Here is a 24,628-nt window from a genome sequence, read left to right on the forward strand (position 1 = left end):
AGTGTTACTCTAATTTCACCTCATTTTTTTCAATGCTAATTGTTTCTCTTAGTTTCATTTCTTCCTTTGTTTTTGTTTTTGTTTTCTGTTTGTTTGTTTTCATGTTCTCTTCCATTAATTTATGCCCTAGCTTCTCTACATACGTTGCTGTGCATTATTTTTCTGGAAAAGTGTCAGAGAGAATTGGTAGGTATCAGAGTCCCTCAGAATAGAGGATTAGTAAGCATCCTGATCCTCTTTTCTCAAGACTGATGGTATTTTCATAAAGCTCAATAGTTTGAACCATACAGCCTAAGGAATGAGTGTTGTTGATTGTTTTTGATCAAGGAAGAGATATTGCATATACTAACTGTGCAAACACACACACACACACACACACACACACACACACACACACATTTCAGGTGCCTTGGTGGCTCATTAAGCTACTAACTCTTGATTTCAGCTCAGGTCATGATCCAAGGGTCTTGGGATTGAGTTCTGCATTGGGCTGACAAAGTGGAGCCTTCTTGAGAGTCTCTCCCTCCCTCCCTCTCTCTCTAACCCTCCTCTGCTCATGCTTGCTCACTCTCTCTTAATAAATAAACTTCAGAATGTGTGTGTGTGTGTGTGTGTGTAATATTAACTGAAGGGAGTTCAGAATGTGTGTGTGTGCGTGTGTGTGTGTGTGTGTAATATTAACTGAAGGGAGTTCAGTGTGTGTGTGTGTGTGTGTGTGTGTGTGTGTGTGTAATATTAACTGAAGGGAGTTCCAGTTGTCCCACCTTTACTTCTTTGCCATGTTCCAAATTCTAGAATGCAAACTTCTGTGGACTGTATCACCCAGATTCTGTCATCTTTTGGCTTCAGGTCGAATTGAACCCATGGGAAACATTGACAGGAGATTAGAATGTGGATGGAGGAAGAAGTTAGAATATTTATTTATTTCCTTTCCCTCATGCTTAACCACAATGGTTTGGCAGTAGCTGAGTTCCTCCACTAACTGACCACTGTTCTTGTTGTGTGGCTCCTTTCCTCTAGCCATAGCTTTCACCAAGTTCTGGTAACAGACGTAGGCAAAAACAATCCATCATCAGCAACTGACCATACCTATACTTCTGTAAATTACTCATTTGTTAAATTATTTTCAGTTATCATGTAAAATGTATTTTCTGTATACTACAGGAAACCTGGCTGATATAAAAGAGTTAGGGAAAGATTAAAAACAATAAGAAAGAATAATTTTACAGTATTTCAGGAATGTGAGCTTTTACTTATGATAATGTCATAAAGAATAAGATAATGGAGTCTTAAAATATATTAAAAAAGAAAAGATGACAGAATTTCATGTTTTATTTGCTATACTTTAAATTTTTAGGATGTTAATTTTTTTTCTTCTTTTTCTAAAATATATTTTTAGTGTTTATTTATTTTTGAGAGACAGAAAGAGCATGAACAGAGGAGGGGCAGAGAGGGAGGGAAACAGAATCCAAAGCAGACTCCAGGCACAGAGCCTGAATCAGGGCTCGAACTCACAAACTGTGGGATCATGACCTGAGCTGAAGGCAGATGCTTAACCAACTAAGCCACCCAGATCTCCCCAGGAGGTTAAATTTCTAAACTTATTCAGTCATACACTGTCAACTATTATGGTATTTTCTTCCAAACAATAAGTTCTTTACACTCAAAATTCTTTATTCTCAAAAGGAAGAAAATAGTAATGCTCAAGTTAGTCTGTAATTTTGATGGTTGGTGGTTGCATTCTATGAACTTTGTTTTACTTTAGAAAATATTGCTAAGGTGTTTATAGTAATTTTTTAATGTTTATATAAGAAAAAAGAGCATCCTCATGAAATTTCTATTTTAACCCACTGGGCAAAGAGTGCTGAATCTACCATTATCCCAATATTAGATTCTACCCATGGCACCAACTATGACATTTTAACTCTATAAAAGATGGATACTGTGTAATTGGTGCATTTTGTTCTTAAGTATTTAAACTATATAAATAGAAATACAAAATTAGATGATATTATCTAGGAATACACTTTTTTAGCATGATGAATGCTATTCAAAAAAAATAATACTCAAGAGTACTATAATAGAATAACTCTAACTGTGAAGCATTGGTTAAGCCAAAAGCACATTCTGGATTGCCACCTCTTCTATTTTCCATAATTACTAGGAACATTAACAGGATAGTATCAAATTTGACTAAGAAGGAAAAACTCCATAAAGAGTATTTCTTTGATTTATTTTTTGCAAAAGACCAACTTCTTTATTCTGAGTCTGTAAGATAAAAATTAGGAGCCTAGTACTTGAGTGAAATGCTGGAAATAGTACAGTAAGTAATTCTGTAATCCAGAATAGAGACTTAACTATAGAAAGCAGCTTTAAAATAGGCTTTAAAGATATAATAAATACCTGTTTAACTGCGGCCCACACAATAGTTCTATTTTTTCTGTTTTTTAAATATATCTACTGAATGCCTATAAAAGAAACTTCCTTAAATTTATTTTTCATGTTTTAATTAAGCAAGTGCTGTCTTCTATATGACAATCAGTCATATTATTTTTCTCTTACAAAGGATAGCCATCATTGTTTTGAGAAAACATTGACTATTTCTATAAACAACCACGTCTCGGTGAATTTGTTAAATGTTTCTTTCATAACATCACATTCCATATTTATATTTATCTGTACTTCTTATTATGAATTATATATGAATATATATATAATTATATATGTAATAAATATAAATGTACATATGTAATATATTACAAATGTACATATATATATTTATAAATGCATGTATACATATATGCATACATATTTACAAAGTAAAAATAAATAAAAAGACAACCAAAAATAAGCAGTTTTATTTTACTCATTCTAAATTAGGAAAGTTTCTTATACTAAAATATATGATGATTTGGCTCAGAACATCTCATTTAATCTCACTGCATGCTAAATTCTTCATCTCTTAATGAAAAATCAAACATGGAATTCATTTATTTATACTTATCATTTATCAATTAATACATGGCAATTTTTTTTTCCACAGAAGCTTAAGCAAATAGTCAAATAACTTCTTGGGGAGATTTAAGTCCTAAAAAAGAAATAAAACATACTGCCAGATTGTGAGCTGAATTCCTAAGATGGCAGTATAAAAATATTTTGTTTGTTTATTTTGCCTTCTTTTGTTACACTTGATTTTCATGGGCATTATTTGTGGTTATTAAGTGAACTTTTCACCATCTCCTAGAGAATAGATTGTTGGAGCTACTATAGTGTTAGATTTCAGCTTGTTAACGTAAGTTGGTGTTTTTACTTTGTTTTCTCCAGAATAAATATTCCTGTGGTTGTCTGTGATGCTGTTAGGGAAATAAACATGTTTGCCAAATGAGCAGTCCTGGAGCGGGCTTATAAAGCCACTAGAGTGACAGTCCTGTTCTTTACGCCAATATCAAATAAGGGATTAAATCAAGCAGATGTTCACTTTGGGCAAATGGACTAATTTTCTTTACTTTGACCTTTTCTACATTGTCTGTATGTTCTGAAATAAGAGTTCACCTTTCTGATCTTCATAAATTTATATTGATTATCTGATAACAGATTTTTCTGGTGGGTAATCACTATAAGATTAGGGATAGTAAGCTTGTCCAGCACTTAAATTGCCCCATGTCTGAAAATCACAGTGTGATGTCAATCAAGTAATTAAATAAACTGACTTTCATATGGAGCTTATGAAATTAGTCTTATTGCTCTATATACTCGTAGTAGCTTGCTAAGGCTGCCATAACAAAGTACACAAGCAGGGAGGCTTAAACAACAGAACTTCATTTTTTCGCAGTTCTGGGGGCTGGAAGTCCAAGACCAGGGTGATGGCAGCCTTAATTTGTTCTGAGGCCTCTTTCCATGGTGTATAGATGGTCATCTTCTTGCTATGTCTTCACAAAACCTTTTCCTGTATGTGTAATCCCCTGGTCTCTCTTTCTCCTTTAGAAGGACACTGGTCATATTTGAGGATCCCACTCTTTTCTGTCTCCAAATACAGACATCCTGGGTGGAAGAGGAAACAGTTCAGTCTATAACAATACTTTATCCTCCTAGGCTGGCTTTCTTGAAAACAGTGCTAGACGGTAAAGTGGCAAAGAACTCAACAGTCAGTCTGATTTAGATTCATATACCAACACCTTCATTTACTTGTTTTTAATCCCCCTCTTTGGTCAAATTATGTAAATTTTCTAGATCTTAGTTTTCCCAGCTACAAAGTGAGCTCTGTCTACTGCTATACAATAAAATTATGAGTATTAAATGAAATATATTAAGTAGATATTCTATTGCAGAGTTTCTCAACCTCAGAACTATTAATATTTGAGTCTGATCATTCTTTGTTGTGGGGCCAGAATTGCCTCCCCCACCCATTGAGAACCACACTGGCCAACTTCCTGGTACCAAAGTGCTTAACAGATGTCAGCCATAAGTTATTTACTGAATAGTTACAAAAAGCTATGCAACATTGGAGATGTTCATAGGCAAATTCTTACAATGACTCTACTTTTTATGTATAAATTGAATCTCTGGTAGACTAAGAATCATTTAAAATGATGATTAACTGTTTGAGTATGTATTTAATGATGTGATTATTTCCTTTACATCCAAGGAAATATGAATTGATCTTTTAGGGGGTTTCAACTTACTCTGTCAATTTTCATTTTAATTTGAAAATTTCCAAACATACACATATGTTGAGAGATTGTTATAATCACCCATCGCCAAGTTTAACCTTGGTTTCAACATTTTGCCACATTTGTTTTATCTTTCTGGAATGAATTTATACACCCAAAGAGGGAAAATGGGAATAGTTTATGTAAGTAACTCGGATATGATTCATTCTAGTAAAATGTCCTTCTCATCTTTCTATCCAGTTCCACTTATCGTTTTAGCAATAGACTCCATGTCTGTAGAAATACATAGTTCATTCAGTTTGAATACTTGTATCAAAAGTGTACACATTTGGGTTTTTCTTGAGTTTTACTTCCTTCATAGGCATAGTATCTGTTCTGAGAAGCAGTTCTGGCTAGACCCTACAGTGATAGTCATCAGTGTTTTAAAGTGTCACCTCTTTGGAGGAGTTTCATCTTATTGTTTTTATTTCTGTTTTCTCTGAGTGATAGTGAATTATCTGACCACATTTGGCACAGCTGAATAAAAATTTAAAAATGTATTTGAAATTTTGATAGTTTTTCAGTTACTAGTGAATGAGGAATATGGCAAACATTAATTCTCAGTCTTGAAAATCTAATTTATAAAAAGGTACTTATTACTGGACTTACAGTACCTTTTTTCATTAATGAACACTTTCTCAGAATTTCTAATAGATCCAAAAATAAATATGGAGAAATATTGGAATGCTTGTGCAAATTAAGGAATTTCCATTTTCCTTATTCATAGCTTTTGAAAAAATTTTGAAGAAATCTATCTCATTTTAAAGTTCCTTAATCTTAAATCACCAAACACGTTTATTATATCTCATGTACCTTTAGGACCCTGGAATCTCTTGAATCAAAAATTCACATTTGTGGTGCTCAATCTACTCTTCACATTTAAACCTAGTCCTATAATGAAAGTATAATTATGAAATAATTTTAACCTGCAATTAAACAGTTTTATGACTGTTAAATCTGCCTAATACATCGTTGTCTGTCACACTTATTTTCCTCCATCCCTATCTAAGCTCATCTTGCATGTAGAAATATTCATAGAATCTCGGTGACTAAAAATAGTTTATAGTTGTCTTCTAGTCACTTTATCTCCAAGGAGGTAAACATCTCATCCTGGATATATAATTTAATCAATTTGAAAATGGGAGAAAACAGTACAATGACCTATAGTTTTAAGGATTTAAGTTGGGAGCAACGGGATGGATATATATATATACATATATATATATAGATGTATATATAAATTTAAATGAATTTATATTCAATTAATTCACTTAATTTATATATACATGTATATATTTATTTAAATACTGGATTGTATTTGTTTCTGTTGATGCTTCCATTATTTGTGAGCAGGATTGCATTCATTTCTTCCCAGTGGTCGAATCAGGCTATCTCTGAGCAAAGCAAGTTCCTGTGCCAGATCCTGCATTCTCTTAACTGGTAATAAAGAACCTTGCTGGCCTGACAGGTTGTCACAGCAATTATTCACATGAAGTTCCTTAGCAGTTGTATCTGTCAGCCCATGTAGTATTGAATATTTTAACTGGCAGTCTTCCAAGACTGAACATTAATCTTACCATCTCCTATTACAGTCCCTAATCAAGATATTCCAGGGGTGATTGCACTAACATTGTTTGAAGACTACATCTACTGGACTGATGGGAAAACCAAGTCACTCAGCCGTGCCCATAAAACCTCGGGAGCAGACAGACTCTCACTGATTAACTCATGGCATGCCATCACAGATATCCAGGTGTATCATTCTTATAGACAACCTGATGGTAATTATTCTTTCCATGATTTCCATAAGTGCATCAACATCTTTTAGTAACATTACATTTTTGTTTCCTCCATGGTGAAGTGTAAATTTGTTTTTGAAAACAAGTACCAAATTTCATTATTTAGCACAATTGTATAGGATGGATTCAATTGATGTCAAATATGTCTGTTAAGGAGTATGATTAGAAACTCAGTGATAGAGAATTATTAATTTGAAATGACAATAATACATGTAGTTGGAGAAATAAAGGATGCATTCTTGAAGTGATTTATTTACAAAATAGCTATAGGAGCCTTACTTTCTGGAATGCTGGGTGAAAGGAATTATAGTGAAGCATCTACGGGGCTCTAAAAATGAGGAAGATATCAAGTTTGCTTCAACATATGTCTAGTAGGAATTCTATCAGGCCTTTCAGAATAAAGATTTGATTATTTTGCTTAAAACACTATTTGGCTTAGAAAACAAGGCCACTTCACTATTATTTGTAGCTCATTGTTTCATTGTTTTATTTTACATTTATATTTCTAAACACATGTATGTCTTCATCCAAAATGCTTCTAGTCTGTATTTTTCTGATGGACAAGTTTTTCTCTACAAGATTGCTTGTTTTTGTGGAAGTGTATCCTCAAAGTTTCTTAATGGAAAAATGAATACCATTGAACAATGAGTAGAATTTATCACAAAATACAATTATATTTATGGCCTTGATGAATTCTTGATTACAAAATTCAACATGTTAGGAAGTTGAAGCATCATTCTCTAATCCCATGTTATATTATTGGTCTTGATTTTTCTGTTTTATTGTTTCTTTCTCATCTGTAGTCTCTAAACATCTCTGCATGATAAATAATGGAGGTTGCAGTCATCTGTGCCTGTTAGCCCCCGGAAAGACTCACACCTGTGCATGTCCCACCAACTTCTATCTTGCAGCTGACAACAAGACTTGCTTATCCAACTGCACAGCCAGTCAGGTGAGTAGAAGTCCAGAAATCATTTCATGAGATGTATCATCAAGCTGTTGGATAGATTTTGCCTGAACTTTGTTTATTGGCTTAAACCATTTCAAAATGTCATCTTTCATTGTTGTTTAGCATCATATTTTATACATCATATAGAGGGTCACAGAGTAAGAGAAAAGCAATCAATGTACATCATTAGAATGAGACCTTAGGAAATAAGATGTACAAATACAGGACAAAAAGAGAAACAGAAACAAAACTGAAAGCCATTTTTACACAGCTCTGCACAGAACAGTGGTTCAACTCACGAGTCGCCCAACAGAACCATCAGAAGAGATCTGACATATTTGAAGAAAGCAAGGTGATTGAGCCATTGCTATATGCACTTTAAACAAAGAAACAAATCTCCCTAGATAATCTGTTCTATCACCATCTCTACTTCTCTTCCATTCCTCAGAGCAAGTGATGTGGAAGAAAAGATGAATTGGACAAAATGTTATCTTCTAAATTTTTTATTGAAATGTTATATGATCTAAATAATTTCCTTCTAAAACCTCTTTCTCTTCAGCATGTAATTATTTTCAGTAAGGACATTAAAATTTCTACTCAGTGGTAGTTGGATGAATTTGATATTATTACTTTCAATTTTTAGGTAACAGTCATATGACATTATAAGATCTAATTTTGTTATATTTGAGTCACTCTGTTAATTTAAGATAAAATTGTCAAAGAAACTATGATTTTTTAAATGACTAAATTTGTTCCTAGAATTCTGTATTTTAAATTTGCTAGTTTTCTAATTCTAGCAGTGACTTCATGCTAAGTCTCTTAGGATATGCTTATTTTCAGAATCAAGAGGCTAATACAAGCTCACCCAGCTTTGAAAGTTATCACTATGAGTATCACCATTAAAAATGGTATAAATGCAAAAGATCAGACCACTTTGAGGAAGGCAGCCTCAGTTTTCTCATATTTTAAATGCAAATGATAATATTTCCAGGCCGCTGTTATGGAGATCAAATGGAAAAAGCTCTTGGTACACAGAAAATGCTATTATTGCCCTTGCTCTGTAATGCAACCAGAACATATTTAAGGGGATTTGTGCAATTAGTTTAAGCTGCCATCAGGAAGTTCTGATGTGTAATTGGAAGCACAGGTCACAGTTTCTTCTTTCTTTACAAAGTGTGTTGTTCTAATTATAATCCTCTGCTTGTGTAAATAAAATATATTATCTTTAGAGAACTAGAAATTTAAGTCACAGTGAGAGGTGAAATAGGCAACTTAATTATTCCTAAAGAGAGAATTTAAGGGAGAAATCACAGGTATTTAAGTGTTTTCTTTTTTTCATGTTTATTTATTTTTGAGAGAGAGAGAGGTGGAGAGAGAGAGGGAGACACAGAACCTGAAGCAGGCTCCAAGCTCTGAGCCATCAGCACAGAGCCTGACAGGGGGCTCGACCTCAAGAACTGTGATATAATGACCCAAACTGAAGTCGATGCTTAACTGACTGAGCCACCTGGGTGCCCCAGTTTTTTAAATATTTTTAAATATAATTCTTGTTAGGGCTGTTTAGTTTAGAGAAATCTCCTGCTTAAACTCCAGGTTACTCTGAAGTAACCTCTGGTCCTTTGTTCTGGAGTGGTCCATGAGTTACTCTGTTGAGGTAATACAGTCTTATGTGACTTAGAAAATATGCCTGCTTATGCCAGTTACAGTGTGATGAGCCTTAGGAGCCTGCCTGCCAGAAATAGAGTAAAGCCAAAAGCTGCTTGACACCCAGAGGTACATCTCAAACAGGAAGACATAGGGAGTCAAATATCAGCCTTGATGTAATCATAAAAGGGATAAAACATTTCAAATTATTATATAGGAAAACCTTTAGTCATGCTTATTCATTGCAAAAAAAATCAGAAAAATGAAATTAATACCTAAATTAACCCAGGAAAAAAATTACTCATATAATTAAATTATTTCCCAATTTGGTATCGATGAGGACACAACAAAAATAGTTCTAACCTTTTTAAAAATTTTTTAATGTTTATTTATTTTTGAGAGAGAGAGCGAGCGAGCTTGAGCGAGGAAGGTGCAGAGATGGAAGGAGGCACAGAATCCTAAGCAGGCTCCAGACTCTGAGCTGTCAGCACAAATCCTGATGCAGGGCTTGAACTCACCATCTGTGAGATCATGACCTGAGCCGAAGTTGGATGCTTAACCGACTGAGCCATCCACTAACCCCAATATAACTTTAAAATACCCCAATAGTGTTTTACATGAGGTTTTTAAAAAATTCAACAATAAGATAGAACAAGAAGAAGCCAAATTGTGGGTCAGATATCCTTGTTGTCAGCAATAATTCCTGAAAAGAAGAGTCATCACTTATTGTTTCTTTCATTTTTATGAAAAACTTAATGAAGAACTTTTAATGCTATCCATTAGTGGTTATCCCAGTAAGTCTTATGGTTTATGCAGCCATTTACTGCTGATTTTCTCCTGATGCAGTGAGAAAAGAAACTATCTATTGTACGTGTCTTGCGAAAAAGTTAATTCATAGAAACACAATTTTTAGTGAAGCTTAAAATTAAAGTGAAACAAATAATATAGATATTTCAGAATCATACTATTAAATATTCTGATAAAAATGTTACATTTTAAATTTATCAGACCCAAAGATGTTTTTATTTTATTAACATCTAATGAACGCAACCAATGATACATCCCTTGAATGGTATTGATTTTTAGAAAAGTAAAGTAGATAAATCATACCAGTAAGAATTCTATTTGAATTGAAAATAAACATGAAAATTGAGTAAAAAAATCAAGATAAAATCCAATTCTTGTAGCACTTATCACTTCACATATTAAATTTAAATCATTTTTATTTCACAATAAAAAGTAAATTAAAAATATTTTTAAATGGAGACTTTTTCTATCATAAGTAAGCTTTACTTGTGTATGCAGGATATATGTTTTATACTTGTATCCATTTTAGTAGACATGTATTTAGTAGTTTCTTTATAGCAGCTTCTTGTGGGTGATAATTGCAGTTTGCAATTTATTTTATGAAGATATTAGTCTTGGAGAACATTTACTGTGACGAATGTTTTATATTTATATTTAGCATTTATCTTTTTTAAGTTACTGTATTTAAGTAAGAGAAAAATGAAGCCCAGACACAAAATAGAAGAAATCGTCCTCTGTGGGTAATGAATAAAATGTTGATTAACATAAAAAGTAACATAGTAAGTATATTTTACCCTGGTCTTCACTTAGCTCAAAACCTATTTATGTTCTTATTAAAAAGGAAATGGCAAGCACAATCGTCATATCATACATAATTCCAACAGTTGGTGTTTATTTAAATCAGGCATATGTAGTGAGTTTTAAAATATGTATTTTAGATATTTTTCAAATCTTGATTGGGAAGGCTTTGAATATACTCAGGAGGTATGAAATCCTCTTACTAATGTACTTTGATATACTGTAATGACTGGAAATGTTTAATGTTCAGGGCAATTGCTTTCAGAGTTAGCCTTATATCCCCAGACAGTCACTATCTATAAAGGTAATATATTTCCTGTGGTAATTTATGAAAACCACCATAGACATGACCACAGGCTAAGCAAATATGGGAAAATCAACTGAACAGTCAGCTCTTCTCTTGGATTCACAGAGCTCTATTCCCTCCCATATTGCTACTGGAGGAAAAAAATCACTCTCTTATTTAAGAAAATTATGTAAATCTGCCTTTAATCAACTTCATGGTATTCAGAGAGGTTCAGCAAAGGCTAGCATCAAATTCTCTCTTACTTGAAGAAAGTAGTAGTATTTTATTTTATTTATTTTTCATTTCCAAGTTTATTTATTTCGAGAGAGAATGCTTGGAGTGCATGTGCTCACTCAAGCAGGAGAGGGCCAGAGAGAGGGCCAGAGAGGCAGGGAGGCATGGAGAGAAAGAGTCTGAGAAGGCTCTGTGCTGTCAGACAGTGGGGAGCCTAATGTGGGATTTGAATTCCAAACTGTGAGATCATGACCTGAACCCAAATCAAGAGTCCAACACTGAATCAACTGAGCCACCCAGGCACCCTAGTAGTCTTGCTAATAATCTGTTTCATTAGGCAAAATTAAACCTAGGCTGTATTTTTCGATGTTGCATATCTCTGTTTGGCATACATCATGCTAAAATAAATGTCACCTTGCTTTCAAGTTACTCACATGAAAATTAGGACCGAATCACTTCAAAAAGAAAATTAATAAATCTTAGAAAATTATCAAGCTAGTATTTTCAATTCTAGATAAATTTTGTACACATGCTTCTCACTGAATTTCTATTGAAATAAAGATGAAGATAATTTGATAGTGCTGGAAAAAATTTACTAACCTTAATCTATCGTTTGGTTTTAATAATTTAAAGTAAATTTTTAATGACAATTAATTTAGATACATGTACACTCTGTATGTAAAATGTGATTTTTCTTTAATTTCTTTTACCTTATGAGAGTAAAATAACTCCTGTTTTAGGAGAAGAATTTGAATTCAGATCACCTTTCTTACAAAAAATCCAATAATAACCTTCTGAAATATATTTCTAGGAAAAAGTTACTTGTGTGCCAAATAAGTAAATACTAACATATAACAAAATAAACTAATTTCTCTATTATTAATCTTCCACTTAATGGTTATTTCAAAAGAAAGGAGTTAAAACCACCGTCTGAAAGTAATAGAATTATTATTTTTCTTATGATATTTAAATATTTTAAATGGAAAGGATGATAGAGCAAATAAAACACATTAATAAATATGTCAGTGAATAATGTTTTGGATAATCTTGAGAACAAATTTTATTACAAGTTTCCTTCAATGTTTCTATTTTTTAAAAATATAATGTTCAAACAAATCATATTCAGCAAAAAAATCTATTGCAACCTTATTTTTCACCTTTCTTTTTTGACATGCAACTATTCATTTTAAGTTATACACATTTATTATTTATAAGTTCTTTGTCAGGCTTTGTAGGGGAGGATGTAATACAGGGTGGTAAGTCATTGACCAAAATAGCCTTAACATTCCTCAGCTTGACTAAACTTTAGACAGTTTCTTCCTGACTATAGGCCCCTGAATTCCTTTTCTTAGAGCTCTTACTTTAGAAAACTTGTAATTGTGAATTATTTCTCTGCCCCTTTGAGATGTAAATTTTCTCCCAGCCTCTTGCCAGGAATGGCCTCCTCAAGGAGCTGGAGACCATCCCAGAGAAATTTAATCATCAAGAGGTACCATGGTGTCTCAGTTGGTTAAGCATCTGACTTCAGCTCAGGTCATGATCTCATGTTTCGTGAGAGACCCGCAGCTGTATGCTGACAACTCAGAGCCTGGAGCCTGCTTCAGACCCTTTCTCTCTGCCCCTCCTCCCCTGCTCATGCTCTGTCTGTCAAAAATAAATAAGCTTTGAAAAAAAATATAAGAAAGGTTATCATCAAAAAAGATAGTCCAAGCCTGTGTTAGTTTCTTGGAATTGGAAGGTAGGAGCCCAGCTTTGATAAGTACCACTTAGCAAATACAGATGGTCTAATCATGTTGACTATACTTTTCCATTAGTTTCTCCCATAGGTTAAACCCACTCCCTGCCTTTCGCTTCAGTGAAGTTCAGTACAATCTCTCTCCACTATTGCCATAGTCTTAAATAAAATCTTCCTTGACTATTTTACTTTCCAGTGCAATTTTGTACCTGTTTTTTAGTTATGACAATTCGTTTTATTTATCCTAAAAAATCATGCATACTTAATAAAGAATTTTGAAAACTGAAAATAACTTTACCAGTTTTAACTACTTTAAAGAAGTGCCCTTAAAATTTATGTGGTAAGATATTCATTATGGGTAAAGGAAGTATGTTCAGAAAATTCCATGGAATCACAACATGACAGTGCAGGAAAGGATCATCCAGACTATCTTAAACTCCTCATTTGGAGACTAAGGAACAGAGACTGATTGATGTGAATCAAATTGTCCAAGATTGCTAAGAAAATGCAATTCAGTCATCTTAAATCAAATTAACTAAATTAATTCAACTTTTCAATTAACTCAGGATAACTTTTCCTGATATTTTTGGGGATTTTTATCTATATTCAGCATTTAGGCAAGCTTTTTGTAAAGGCCTAGATGATAAATATTTTAATTTTGGCCACGTAGTCTCTGTAGCAACTACATAACTGTTGTTATGGTGCTAGAGCAGCCATAGATAACATGTAAATTGGGTAAGCTTGTCTGTGCTCCAGAAATCTCAGGAGATTTTCCTGCACAATGTGCTTTCCTGGCAGATCATTTTGTTACTTGTTGTACATTTATTCCCTATTGTGGAATGCTCTAAGACCACCATAGTTCACATTTGCTGCAAGAGAGTGAGTTGGGCTGCTTAGAGCTGGTAAGTTTTTAAGTATCTATTTTATATGGTGATAGAGTTCTTCAACCTTTCTTCATTTTTTTCCCTTAAGTTCCGTTGCAAAACTGATAAATGTATTCCATTCTGGTGGAAATGTGATACTGTGGATGACTGTGGCGATGGATCTGACGAACCTGATGACTGTCGTGAGTACATCGGTGAATGTAGGAATTTAGAATTTACAGTTCCTCAAATCCCAGACCTTGGAAATGAAAGCAAGCCCTTAAACCTTGCCTTCTGATGCTTTTCCAAAATCTTTAAAATTATAACAAAATTTGTTAAAATATCTTGGGTATGTCTCTGTTAACTCTTGCATTTAGAATGATGCTATCAGCAATTTTTGTTATTGTTTTGTCTTAAAGTTTCTTACTTGTAGAATAATTACACTCCTCATGTAGTAATCAGCATAGTAACAATCAGCATATTTTGACTGGATATATCACCAAATTAGAAGCTAAAATGGGCAAACTTTTAGAATGCCATTCAATAACTAATATCCTACTTGAAGGGATTAATCTTTAAACTTTTCTGACAGTATTAAAATACTGAGATTCCGTAAAAGTGAGATCTTTCCGATATAAATCATTAGTTTGTTCTTCAGCAATTTAGTATGCTCTTAGTAGTTGCCTTAAAATAACTACCAATTATATTTTGACTCCAAGTATAATTGGCATGGTTAGGTGCCATGTACATACATACATATATACACGCATGTGTTTGTATGTGTATGTATATATGACATGTACATATGTTCACATATGTGTATATATGTATGTGGTGCATGTATATACCTTTAGGTATCTTTGGTAACTTTGGTTGTAATGGACATGCAATAAACTTTTTCTTGATAGACTTATAGTTCACTCCATGGGTCACTCCAATACTGTCCTGTCAAGTTAGATGCTTTTCGTCAATCATGGTAATTCCCTCAAATCTCAGAGGATAGTTGCCATGACTTGATCTTGACAACTGAGTTCAGGATCCTTGGTCTTGCACTAAAGAAAGACAGTAACCTGTCTTAGTAAAAGCTAGTTTCTTTCTGTTGTAGAACTTTCCACCATATAATTACAAAACTGTTTTAAACTTAAGGTCTCTAGATAGTTACTTACATGAGATGGATTCCATCTCTTTGGTCACTATCAAGTGTATAAAACATTTGAAGTTATTTCACATAGTTCATTTTTATCTTTGAAAGCAGCAAATTGTATATTCAACGAAAAAGAAAAATTTTACAGAAGTCATTGGTTTTCTAATGTTCTGTTCATGTTTCTGGAAGGTCCATTGGTCTTTGATTTTTTACACAATTTTTGTTTTTACTATGGTATGTAATATATAAAAGTAGATTCTGTGTGAGATAGGTATCCTATTATGCCTGAAGTATTCTTTTTTTAAAGTTATTGAATTAAAAGGACTATTAAAGGAACAAACAATTATATTGCTGAACAACTGAGATTTACTCATTAAAAGAAAGTTATTAATTTCCCCATAATAAAGTAAACTTTCCTACAATAGGGTGCTTAAAGTAAATACAACTTATTTTGTAATTGATAGAAATAAAGAAATCAGTCCTCATATTAAGATGACCTTTCCTGCCCAGATTCACTAACATGTTCTCTGAGGAAATCCCACTATAATGACCTACAGTTACAGTCAGTGACACCCAGGGCTTTCCTTTCTAAAATATCTGCAGCTGACTGGAATATTGGTTCTATCACCATACCGATATGAAAAAGTAATCAAAGGTTTAGCATAAGTTTTTCACATTTACACAGTTTCAGACTACATGGTGAAAAAATATAACTTTAATGTCTTTTGAGGGGAACCAAAGAGACATCTGGTATCTAAGAGTCTCTGCATCATCCTTATCCTGGTTAAATACCAATTCAACATGTTTTTATTGGTGACATTATCTCTGTGATCTTTTAGTAAATGATCTTTTACTTGGAGTCGACGGGTTAACAGCACTGAACATCTGTAGGCATGAAGCTTTATTTTGAGAGTTATGGTGAGGTGGAGAGTGATGTACATGAGTCTGTGGAGTGTTTAGAATTCATTTGTCAGTAGCTGCATCATCAAAATTTGCAGGTACTAAGTTACTGCCAAAATTGATAATTTCACCTGAAAAGGCTGGAAAGCTTACTCCCAGTTCCACATACTTGCAAACTTCAATAATGTTATTTAGATAAATATGGTTAAGAGTAATGCATCTTGAATTCTCTGGCATCATAAGTTTTTAATTACATTTTCTATGATGCTCCAGTACACCAAGGACCATTCTAGAGACATACTTGAAAGTCAGGTAGGCTTCCAGTTATTTCCCAGGCATTGAAACTCTTCTGATAGTTAATAACCCTTCTTTTGGGAAGGTTGGTTTGGTAGCAAAGGAATATTCAAAAAGTTATATATGAAGCAACAGGAAATAGAGGAAATGCACATGTTTAGAATGTGAGAAAATTAAGTATCACATAGTTTAAACACTTAGTGTAATTAACTAATAAATGTTAGAGATTGGAGTTAAATTAAACATTTTAGAACTCACTTCTCTAGAAGTCAAGCATATATTGAGTTATTTTTTAATGTTAAGGAAAATTTTAATTAATATCATAAATATAAAAGCATAGTTAATTTTCCAAAGAAAGTTTAAAGTATCACTTATTAATATTTGGTTGACTTATTTGAATAACTAAGCAGGATATTAATTATGTCAAAGTCAGTGATTAGTAATGTACATTAGGATCAGTCAAAAGGTAAGTGTTGTATTACAGACAACTGACTTCAGAGTCAGATCTGGATCTAAATTCCAGGTCTGGTACTTGAAACTTGAACATCCTTGGGTAAATTATTAATATCCATAAGACCTAGCTTCCTTATTTATAAAATGGTCATGGTGATGTTGAGGGGAGAAGGTTACGATAGATTCAATTCATAGTTAATATGTGAAAGGGCCTAGCCCAGTGTCTAATACAGAGTAGATGCTCAATATATCCTACCTTATTATTATGATTATCGTTATCATTATATCTTTTAAAAAATGTTTTAATGTTTATTTATTTTTGAGAGAAAAAGAAAGCTAGACAGAGCATGAGAGGGGAGGGCCAGAGAGAGAGGGAGACACAGAATCCAAAGCAGGCTCCAGACTCTGAGCTGTCACCACAGGCCCAACCAAGAGGCTGGAACTGACATGACCTGACCTGATCCAAAGTCAGATGCTTAAGCAACTGAGCCAACCAGGCACCCAATCATTATTTCTTATATAAACTCAAAAGCATGGCAAAATGCATCCTCATGTGGGATTTCTTTCCGTTAATTTATGAAATGTAATCTGGAGGCCATCTGAGTTGCTCACAGTTTAGCTGTACTGTAATATGAATCTAATAGCTATCTAGATGTGAGGCGTTTTCAATGTGCTCTAGGATATGTTTAATATAATGAAATAATAAATGTTTTTAATGTCAGAGAAGCTTTTTTAAGAAGTCATGAGCTAAGATTGGCATTCGATGATACCTGTATGTTTTCTCCCGTAGCTGAATTTAAATGTCAGCCAGGCAGATTCCAGTGTGGAACAGGACTCTGTGCTCTTCCCGCTTTCATCTGTGATGGAGAGAATGACTGTGGAGACAATTCTGATGAACTCAACTGTGGTAGGTGATTACATTCTTAACTAAGGAACATAAATCTCATTCTTAACTGATTATGTGTGCACTGATTTAAATTCAGACGCAGGATTCAGCACAGATTTCTTTGTTTTTTCTATCTTTTAGACACACATGTCTGCCTGTCAGGTCAGTTCAAGTGTACAAAGAACCAAAAATGTATCCCGGTAAATCTCCGATGTAATGGACAAGATGATTGTGGGGATGAGGAAGATGAAAGGGACTGTCGTAAGTCATGTTAAAATGTTCTGTCTTGTCTTACTTCACTTGTCCCAAGTGAAATTGGCCTAAAAATTATTATTATGAACCACACAGAGTAGAAAAACATGACACCAATTATGGGTAAACAGTTCCAAATAGGTATCTATTGGAATGGGTTATTTAAGAAGCTCTCTATAAAGAATATAGAGAAAATTAAAACATGGTAGTCTTTACTTATAAAACTACCTGAAGATTATGGCAAACAGAAAACAACATGCGTTCATTCCCACCATCCTTAAGAGAAGCTGCAAAAGCCACATTACAGGTGACTGTGGTGTTTTATTCATAAACTTTTTTTGTGTGTGTGTCCCCATTAAGTAGCTACTGGTAATTTTCTTCTACTGATTAAGTAGTTACTTGAAATCAAGTCCATGAATTGCTACTGCGTTTTTCCCCATAAAATACATAATGAATACATGATGAGCAAAATAACATAACGAAAGTATTTTGTTAAAAACTGTAAATAGTATTTTACTTAATGTATCTTAACAAGCTATTTCAAAGAACAATAGTAAAATATCTTCTATTCTTTTCACCTCTTATCTCCATTCCCCACCAAAAATCAAGTTAAATTAAATTAAAGATAAAACAGTTTATATTATATACATGTATACATATAGGCACATAGATATGTACACTCACACACGCACACACACGCATGCACAATCGCACACATAGAAGCTGAACAATAGAGTACCTGTCGAGTTTTTCAGGGTTTCAACAGAATTTCTGTCAACATTTCTGTCTTGCTGAAGTTTTATTTTATCCCCCTAAAACTTTTATCAGTAAATAATGTGCAGTCACCCAGCAATTTGATTAAGATGGTGCATTCAGAATAAAGTCAGTACCAGTTCTTTATGGTTAGTTGTTCTAGGAGCTGATCCATTAAAATGACTAGGATTTTAATGGAGTTTTACATTACATTTTAATGCAGTTTACAGTGTGAGTCACATGTTCACCTCTTCCCTCTACACCTCAGCCCAAGTAGAGAGTTTGATGTTTTATGACTTTTTTTTCCTTATTCGCTAATATCTTCTGATTTAGTCTTTTTTTTCTATTTATAAAAATGCAAATGTATACATTCACTTTTATTTATCTGGTAAAATTATTCCAAAAGGCTCTGAATTCCTTATTTTAAAAATTAGTTTCAAAATATATCTAATCAACGTAAAGTTCTGAAAACTCTGATTTTTATCAAATGTATCATTGCAGAAGTATGTGTTATTTATTTCGACTAGAAAAGATATTATAGATAATAAAAGTTAAAACTTCACCTTCAGAGCCTTATTAATTAAAAGATAATACAGTTCCAGGTGACTGTCCTTAACATTTGTTTGTCTAATTATTTTTTAGATAAAATGTCTGTCTTTGTTCAAAACTGCATTTTAATAGATGTTTTCCTCTTAAGCCGAAAACAGCTGTTCTCCAGACTATTTCCAATGTAAAACTACTAAGCATTGTATTTCCAAGCTGTGGGTTTGTGATGAGGATCCAGACTGTGCAGACGCATCAGATGAGGCCAACTGTGGTGAGTGGTTTGTGACTCTGGATCTTCCTTGTTGTGTTTGTGTCACCGTCTGACAAAGCTACAGTGAAAGGGGTTTTGACACAATTCTGATGAAACTAAAGTCTTACATGAGGAAGTTTTGTCTCTGTGTTCACTGAGGCATAACAACCTCAGATTAGCTATTTTATAAAAACAATCTCAGGTTAGCTATTTTTACCTATAGAGGGATAAGACAGAAGAGTAAAATTGTTTAATGTAACTCAAAACTATTTCTAAAAGATGGATCCGAAAGGTAGGCTAAACTATCATCATCTTGTATTAGATTATGCAATTGGTATTAGCATTTAATGAATAGAAAAAATGAGACATTTCCTTTTTATTGTTCTAGACATTTTTTTTTCTTTTGCTTAAATGCATAGGACTTTCCATTCATTCAGTGATTATTCTCCATTCCTAAACATTATGAAAGAAAGAGAAAGTTAAGAAAAGGATCCGTTCTGTTTTAGTAGGTGACATTGTTCACCTAAGTTAGCATTTGTTTCTGAAACATTTATTTTTTGACTTAAAATCAATTGTTTTATTTATAAGAATTATTTATTAATGTTGCAGAAATGTAGAACATACTCATTTTGTTTAATGCATTTGATTCTATCTTGAAATGTCAACAGAAAGACAGAAATGAAGAGTTGTCATGTGTAATTCATTTCGTCAACATTTATTAAATATTAATTGAGGCTATGTTGTAGGTGAATACACAAACATGGCATTCTTGGGGAAGCAAAACAATATTTAATCTGGCAACTGATTACGAAAGGCAAAGTTTTTCCAAATTGAGGACAGTACTTCCAAGACTTCCATAGCCAAAATTGGGTTAAATGTATCTGCTGTATTCCACACTGCTCTTAGTTACCTCTTCTGAGAAAAAAGAAAATAATGAAAAACCGTTATGTTCTTTGAAATTCCACTTGTATAGGACAACATTCATGAGACATGTGTAATAAATGACAATCATGTGTCTTCAAGTCGTTTTCCTAATTCTGTCTTCCATGTACTGTCTTCAGAACATGGAACCAGAATAACTTACCACAGTATCATGAACCCCATTTACCACTTTATAGAATTGTTCTTTATAAACAATTCACAAAGCCCTGAAGTGTAGGATCACTGATATGTCCCTAACAATTATGAAAGTCTTTTACAGACTATTTTATATTAATGGCCAGTTTGCTTTTTATATTAATGGCTAGTCTTTTGTATTTTTGGTTTCCCAAAGTGAAATGGACTAATGACTTATATTAGCTATATGAATATTTTTTCTGGAATACCTATTAATTTGTTCTTATTCACTTCGGTATTATTTAACTGTTGTGGGAAAATATAGTTTTCAAACTAATAATTATCAATTGTTATAATAATTAATGGTGCCTAATATTTATTTGGTATTTACCATATAGTCCAGGAAACTTGGTAAAGGATTTATAGTCATTATCTCATGTAATCTCTACTACCCCTATTATTTTTTTAATATTTTTTAATGCTTATTTATTTTTGAGAGAGAGAGAGAGACCATGAGCAGGGGAGGGACAGCAAGAGAATGGGAGACACAGAATCTGAAGCAGGCTCCATGCTCTGAGCTGTCAGCACAGAGCCCAATGCGGGGATCAAACCCACCAACTGTGAGATCATGACCTAAGCTGAAGTTAGATGCTTAATTGACAGAGCCATCCAGGTGCCCTGATTCCTATTTTTTATAAAATGTATTTATTTTGGGAAGGAGGGTGAGAGAGAGAGAGAGAGATTAAGAGATTGAAAGAGAGAAAGCAAGAGAGAGAGCCCAATCAGACTCTGTGGTATCAGTGCAGGGCCCAGCAAAGGGCTGTGTATCACAAACTGTAAGATCATGACTTAAGCCAAAATCAAGAGTCAGACTCTTAACCAACTGAGCCACCCAGGGACCCCCTTTACTATCCCTATTTTATAGACGAGGTAAATGAATTCCAAGGAGGTTATATAATTTACCCCTAGTGTCATGGCTTGCAGGTGGTGTAACTGGGACTTGAATACAAGGTTAGTTCACACTAAAGCACCTACTCTGTAGACATGGTATAAAGCCACCTCTTTGTTTCTGTGTAAAGAGAAAAATATTTAAATGTATTCTGTTATAAAGTTATATAGAATTCTCCCGGCCACAGGTATCGCCATAACTTCTAGACCAATATCTGAACACATACATACAAACAGTAAGAGGGAGAGGAGAGACGGGAAGGTTGCCATCTGATTTGCCTTAGACCCACTATAAAATTTTATTGTGGCAGGCAATAAACTAATATAAAAAAAACTTCTACGTCACATTTTAGTATACCATTTCTCAATCTTTATTCCTCGTGGGCTAAAAAGGTTAGCTCCTTCCTTTCTCTTCTGCCCTCAATAAAAATAGAAATGCCATGTGTTTTTGCTGTGTCTGTTAACACTTTTGCAGGATAGCTCACCTATTGATACTTTCAATGAGTGGAAAAAACAAAAAACAAAACAAGCAAATGAAAACACTTCTTAAAATTAACCCAATCAAGGTAAGGCCTAATTGTTTGAGTCAGAGTCATGTGTTTCTTTGTGGGAACAGACCTTGCCTAGAATAGAAGGTAAGGTTCACTGTTTCTCAGGTTGAGGGCCTAGCAAGATGGAGAGTAGATTTGCATGAAATGCTGTTGAGTGACTGGCCTATATTCTCTGTTACAAAACCTCAGTATGCAACTCATTTTTATTGCAATTTTCTTCTATACTTTCTTATTCCACTGCTAAATTTAGAGGGAGATTCTGCTTTACTCTTGGAGTTCACCTAACTCTTAACGTCTTATTTCTCAGAAGCAATATCTATAGGTTTATATTTAATCGACTTCTATAAATTCTAAAGTTCTAGCATTGTAATTTGTTCTACCTTGATATATCCTAAATGAAACACATTTCTCTCTCTCTTTTCTTTAAATGTTTTATTATTTATTTTTGAGACTGAGAGAGACAGAGCACAAGCAGAGGAGTGGTAGAGAGAGGGAGACACAGAATCCAATGCAGGCTTCAGGCCCTGAGCTGTCAGCACAGAGTCCAACGTGGGACTCAAACTTGCAAACCTTGAGATCATGATCCGAGCCAAAGTTGGCCACTTAACCTGCTGAGCCACCAAGGCGCCCCTTTTCCCCTTTAAATTGTATAAATAATACACCAGCGTAGGGGCACAGAGTCACTGAGACCCTATAGGAAAGCCTAACAAAACAGAGCAGAATAGCTTACAAACAAACCAAATCATATTTAGTATAAGGGATTAAAATACCTTTAATGTACAAATATCTTTTAAATTATTTAATTTTTATGTTTACTGAAATACCATGTTTATTGAATTCTGCCCAGTGTAATTTTTGAATTTTTGTAAGTAATGCAGATTTAATAACTAACATTCAGTTTGTGTAAAAATGTTATGCTAATCTAGAATTTAAGGAGGCCTCGAAAACACTTTGAGTAGATGTAAATTACATATAGTTTAAGAGTCTTGCTTCAGTAGTTTAGTCTTTGTGAGAGTGGATACAAATTTTAAAGTTAAATTACATATCTTCCCATCTTATGACACAGATTTTGAGATGGCTAAATTTATGAGTCTGTAAAAACTACATTTGGCACGTTTAGATTTAAATTCATAAATATTTTAAAAACATCTTTTAGCTCTATTTCTGTGTAAGTAAAGATTTAAATCTGTGTTATGCTTATATTCATGGGAAGACGGGTTCAACTTTGTTTTCCGCTAATGGCTATTATAAAATTAGTTCTTTTCACTTGAAGGTATTTCCTCTTTCTTTACTAATGCCCAGAGAAAAATAAGCTTTGTAAAATGTAAACATATACCTTTTGACTAAATTATAGACGAATATTCTTGGTGGGCTGCTCCATTACTTATTACAATATTGGACAAACACCATATTTGAATGCCTGCCCAAACTATCTTCAATACCTCAGTCGTAGTGGCCCTAGGATTTCCACTCCAAATTTCAATTTCAAACTTTCTTTACCTTCTGCCTGCCTTTTTCTATTTTAGGCAGGAAATGCAGATTTGGGAATTTGACAAATCTGCAGTAGATTCATGCTTTGCTTTGGAATTAGAGTTGAAACTTTTCTACGGTTAGACTCTTATTATAAGATGATATCAGAATCCATGTCTCTCCATTATGTTCTCTCTTCCCAGCTGATAGTTTAGATTTTCCATTCCCTAGATGTTTGTGTAACATTCTTTTTTTCTGTTGTTCTACCTGGGCCTTCCTGGTCAACTCCATACTCACACCCCAGCTCTCTGGAACCCCACTGTTTATTCTGCCCTATCGCTCTTTCCTATGGTCATGTTTCCTGTTTTCTTGCATTCCTCCACCTCATCTAGAATTTTTGCTCTCAGGTTGGTTCAGCATCATTTGCTGCTGCTTTTGAGCAGTCTTGGTTTATTCCCTACTGCTTGGCTAATTATCTCACATTAATGTGCTAGCTCTAATCACACTAACTAGGGCTTATGAGAGGAACTTGAGTTTCCTACAGTAGCTTTGTACTACTTTGTGCAGCCTGTTTTTTCCAGCATGATACTGAACACATTCAAACTAAAAGACAGAACTGATCCTTGGGTGCTTTTATTTTCCCTTAAATGTCTGTTGAGGAAATTGGAATTCATCTATTTAAACTATAAGAATACAAGAAACATGTTTTTTTAAGTTAAAGCGAGTGGATGTTAAATTATAAAATACTTCTACCATATAGACTTGTACAGAAAGCCATGCAGTAAGCAATTTATCATTTTTAATAGATTTTAACATTTGGCTTAAGGTATATCTTTTAAAACACTCAGATCCCTATAATAACACATAAAGCCCACCTCTATCCTCTCCCCTTCACTTCTTCCCCTCTTTTGAAGTGGCTGTATATTATTCACATGTGTGTCTTTTTTAATTAATGTATTTATTAATATGTATCTATTAATTAATTTATTAATATATGTATTTATTTATGTATTTATTAATATATTCCTAACAGTTAATAGTATCTTACAAGCTGACACAAATTTTATTGTATTTTCAATAGAAATTGAGCTTGGCATTTTCTAGTATTCCAGTGTATAAATGTGAATAACACGTTTTCATACTGAAGGCTATTTTTTTACATGTTACAATTATTACACATCCATTGGCAAATAAAGTAAAACACATTTCATACAATCTGTGCTTTAGACACCATGAAGTCTCAGCTCCCTGCTCAGGTGCTCCGATTGTCAACTTACATGAACGTTTACTCAAAGCAGGTG

At 33.6% G+C, this 24,628-nt stretch overlaps 1 protein-coding gene across 1 annotated transcript in view; it reads left to right on the top strand.

The window, feature by feature from the left end:
- The window catches only part of LRP1B (LDL receptor related protein 1B), a gene marked incomplete at its 5' end in the record, with an annotated part of 553,279 nt that overhangs the window by 361,611 nt on the left and 167,040 nt on the right, over positions 1 to 24,628 (top strand). Inside the window, 6 exons of the mRNA XM_039222492.1 lie at positions 6,302 to 6,490; positions 7,312 to 7,460; positions 13,934 to 14,027; positions 17,406 to 17,522; positions 17,643 to 17,762; positions 19,204 to 19,323. Coding sequence (XP_039078423.1) covers positions 6,302 to 6,490; positions 7,312 to 7,460; positions 13,934 to 14,027; positions 17,406 to 17,522; positions 17,643 to 17,762; positions 19,204 to 19,323 — 789 coding nt within the window. The remainder of the gene's footprint in view (positions 1 to 6,301; positions 6,491 to 7,311; positions 7,461 to 13,933; positions 14,028 to 17,405; positions 17,523 to 17,642; positions 17,763 to 19,203; positions 19,324 to 24,628) is intronic.

The sequence above is a fragment of the Hyaena hyaena genome, unplaced genomic scaffold, assembly GCF_003009895.1.
Source record: "Hyaena hyaena isolate Hyena2069 unplaced genomic scaffold, ASM300989v1 scaffold_1141, whole genome shotgun sequence".
Classification (NCBI taxonomy): Eukaryota; Metazoa; Chordata; class Mammalia; order Carnivora; family Hyaenidae; genus Hyaena; species Hyaena hyaena.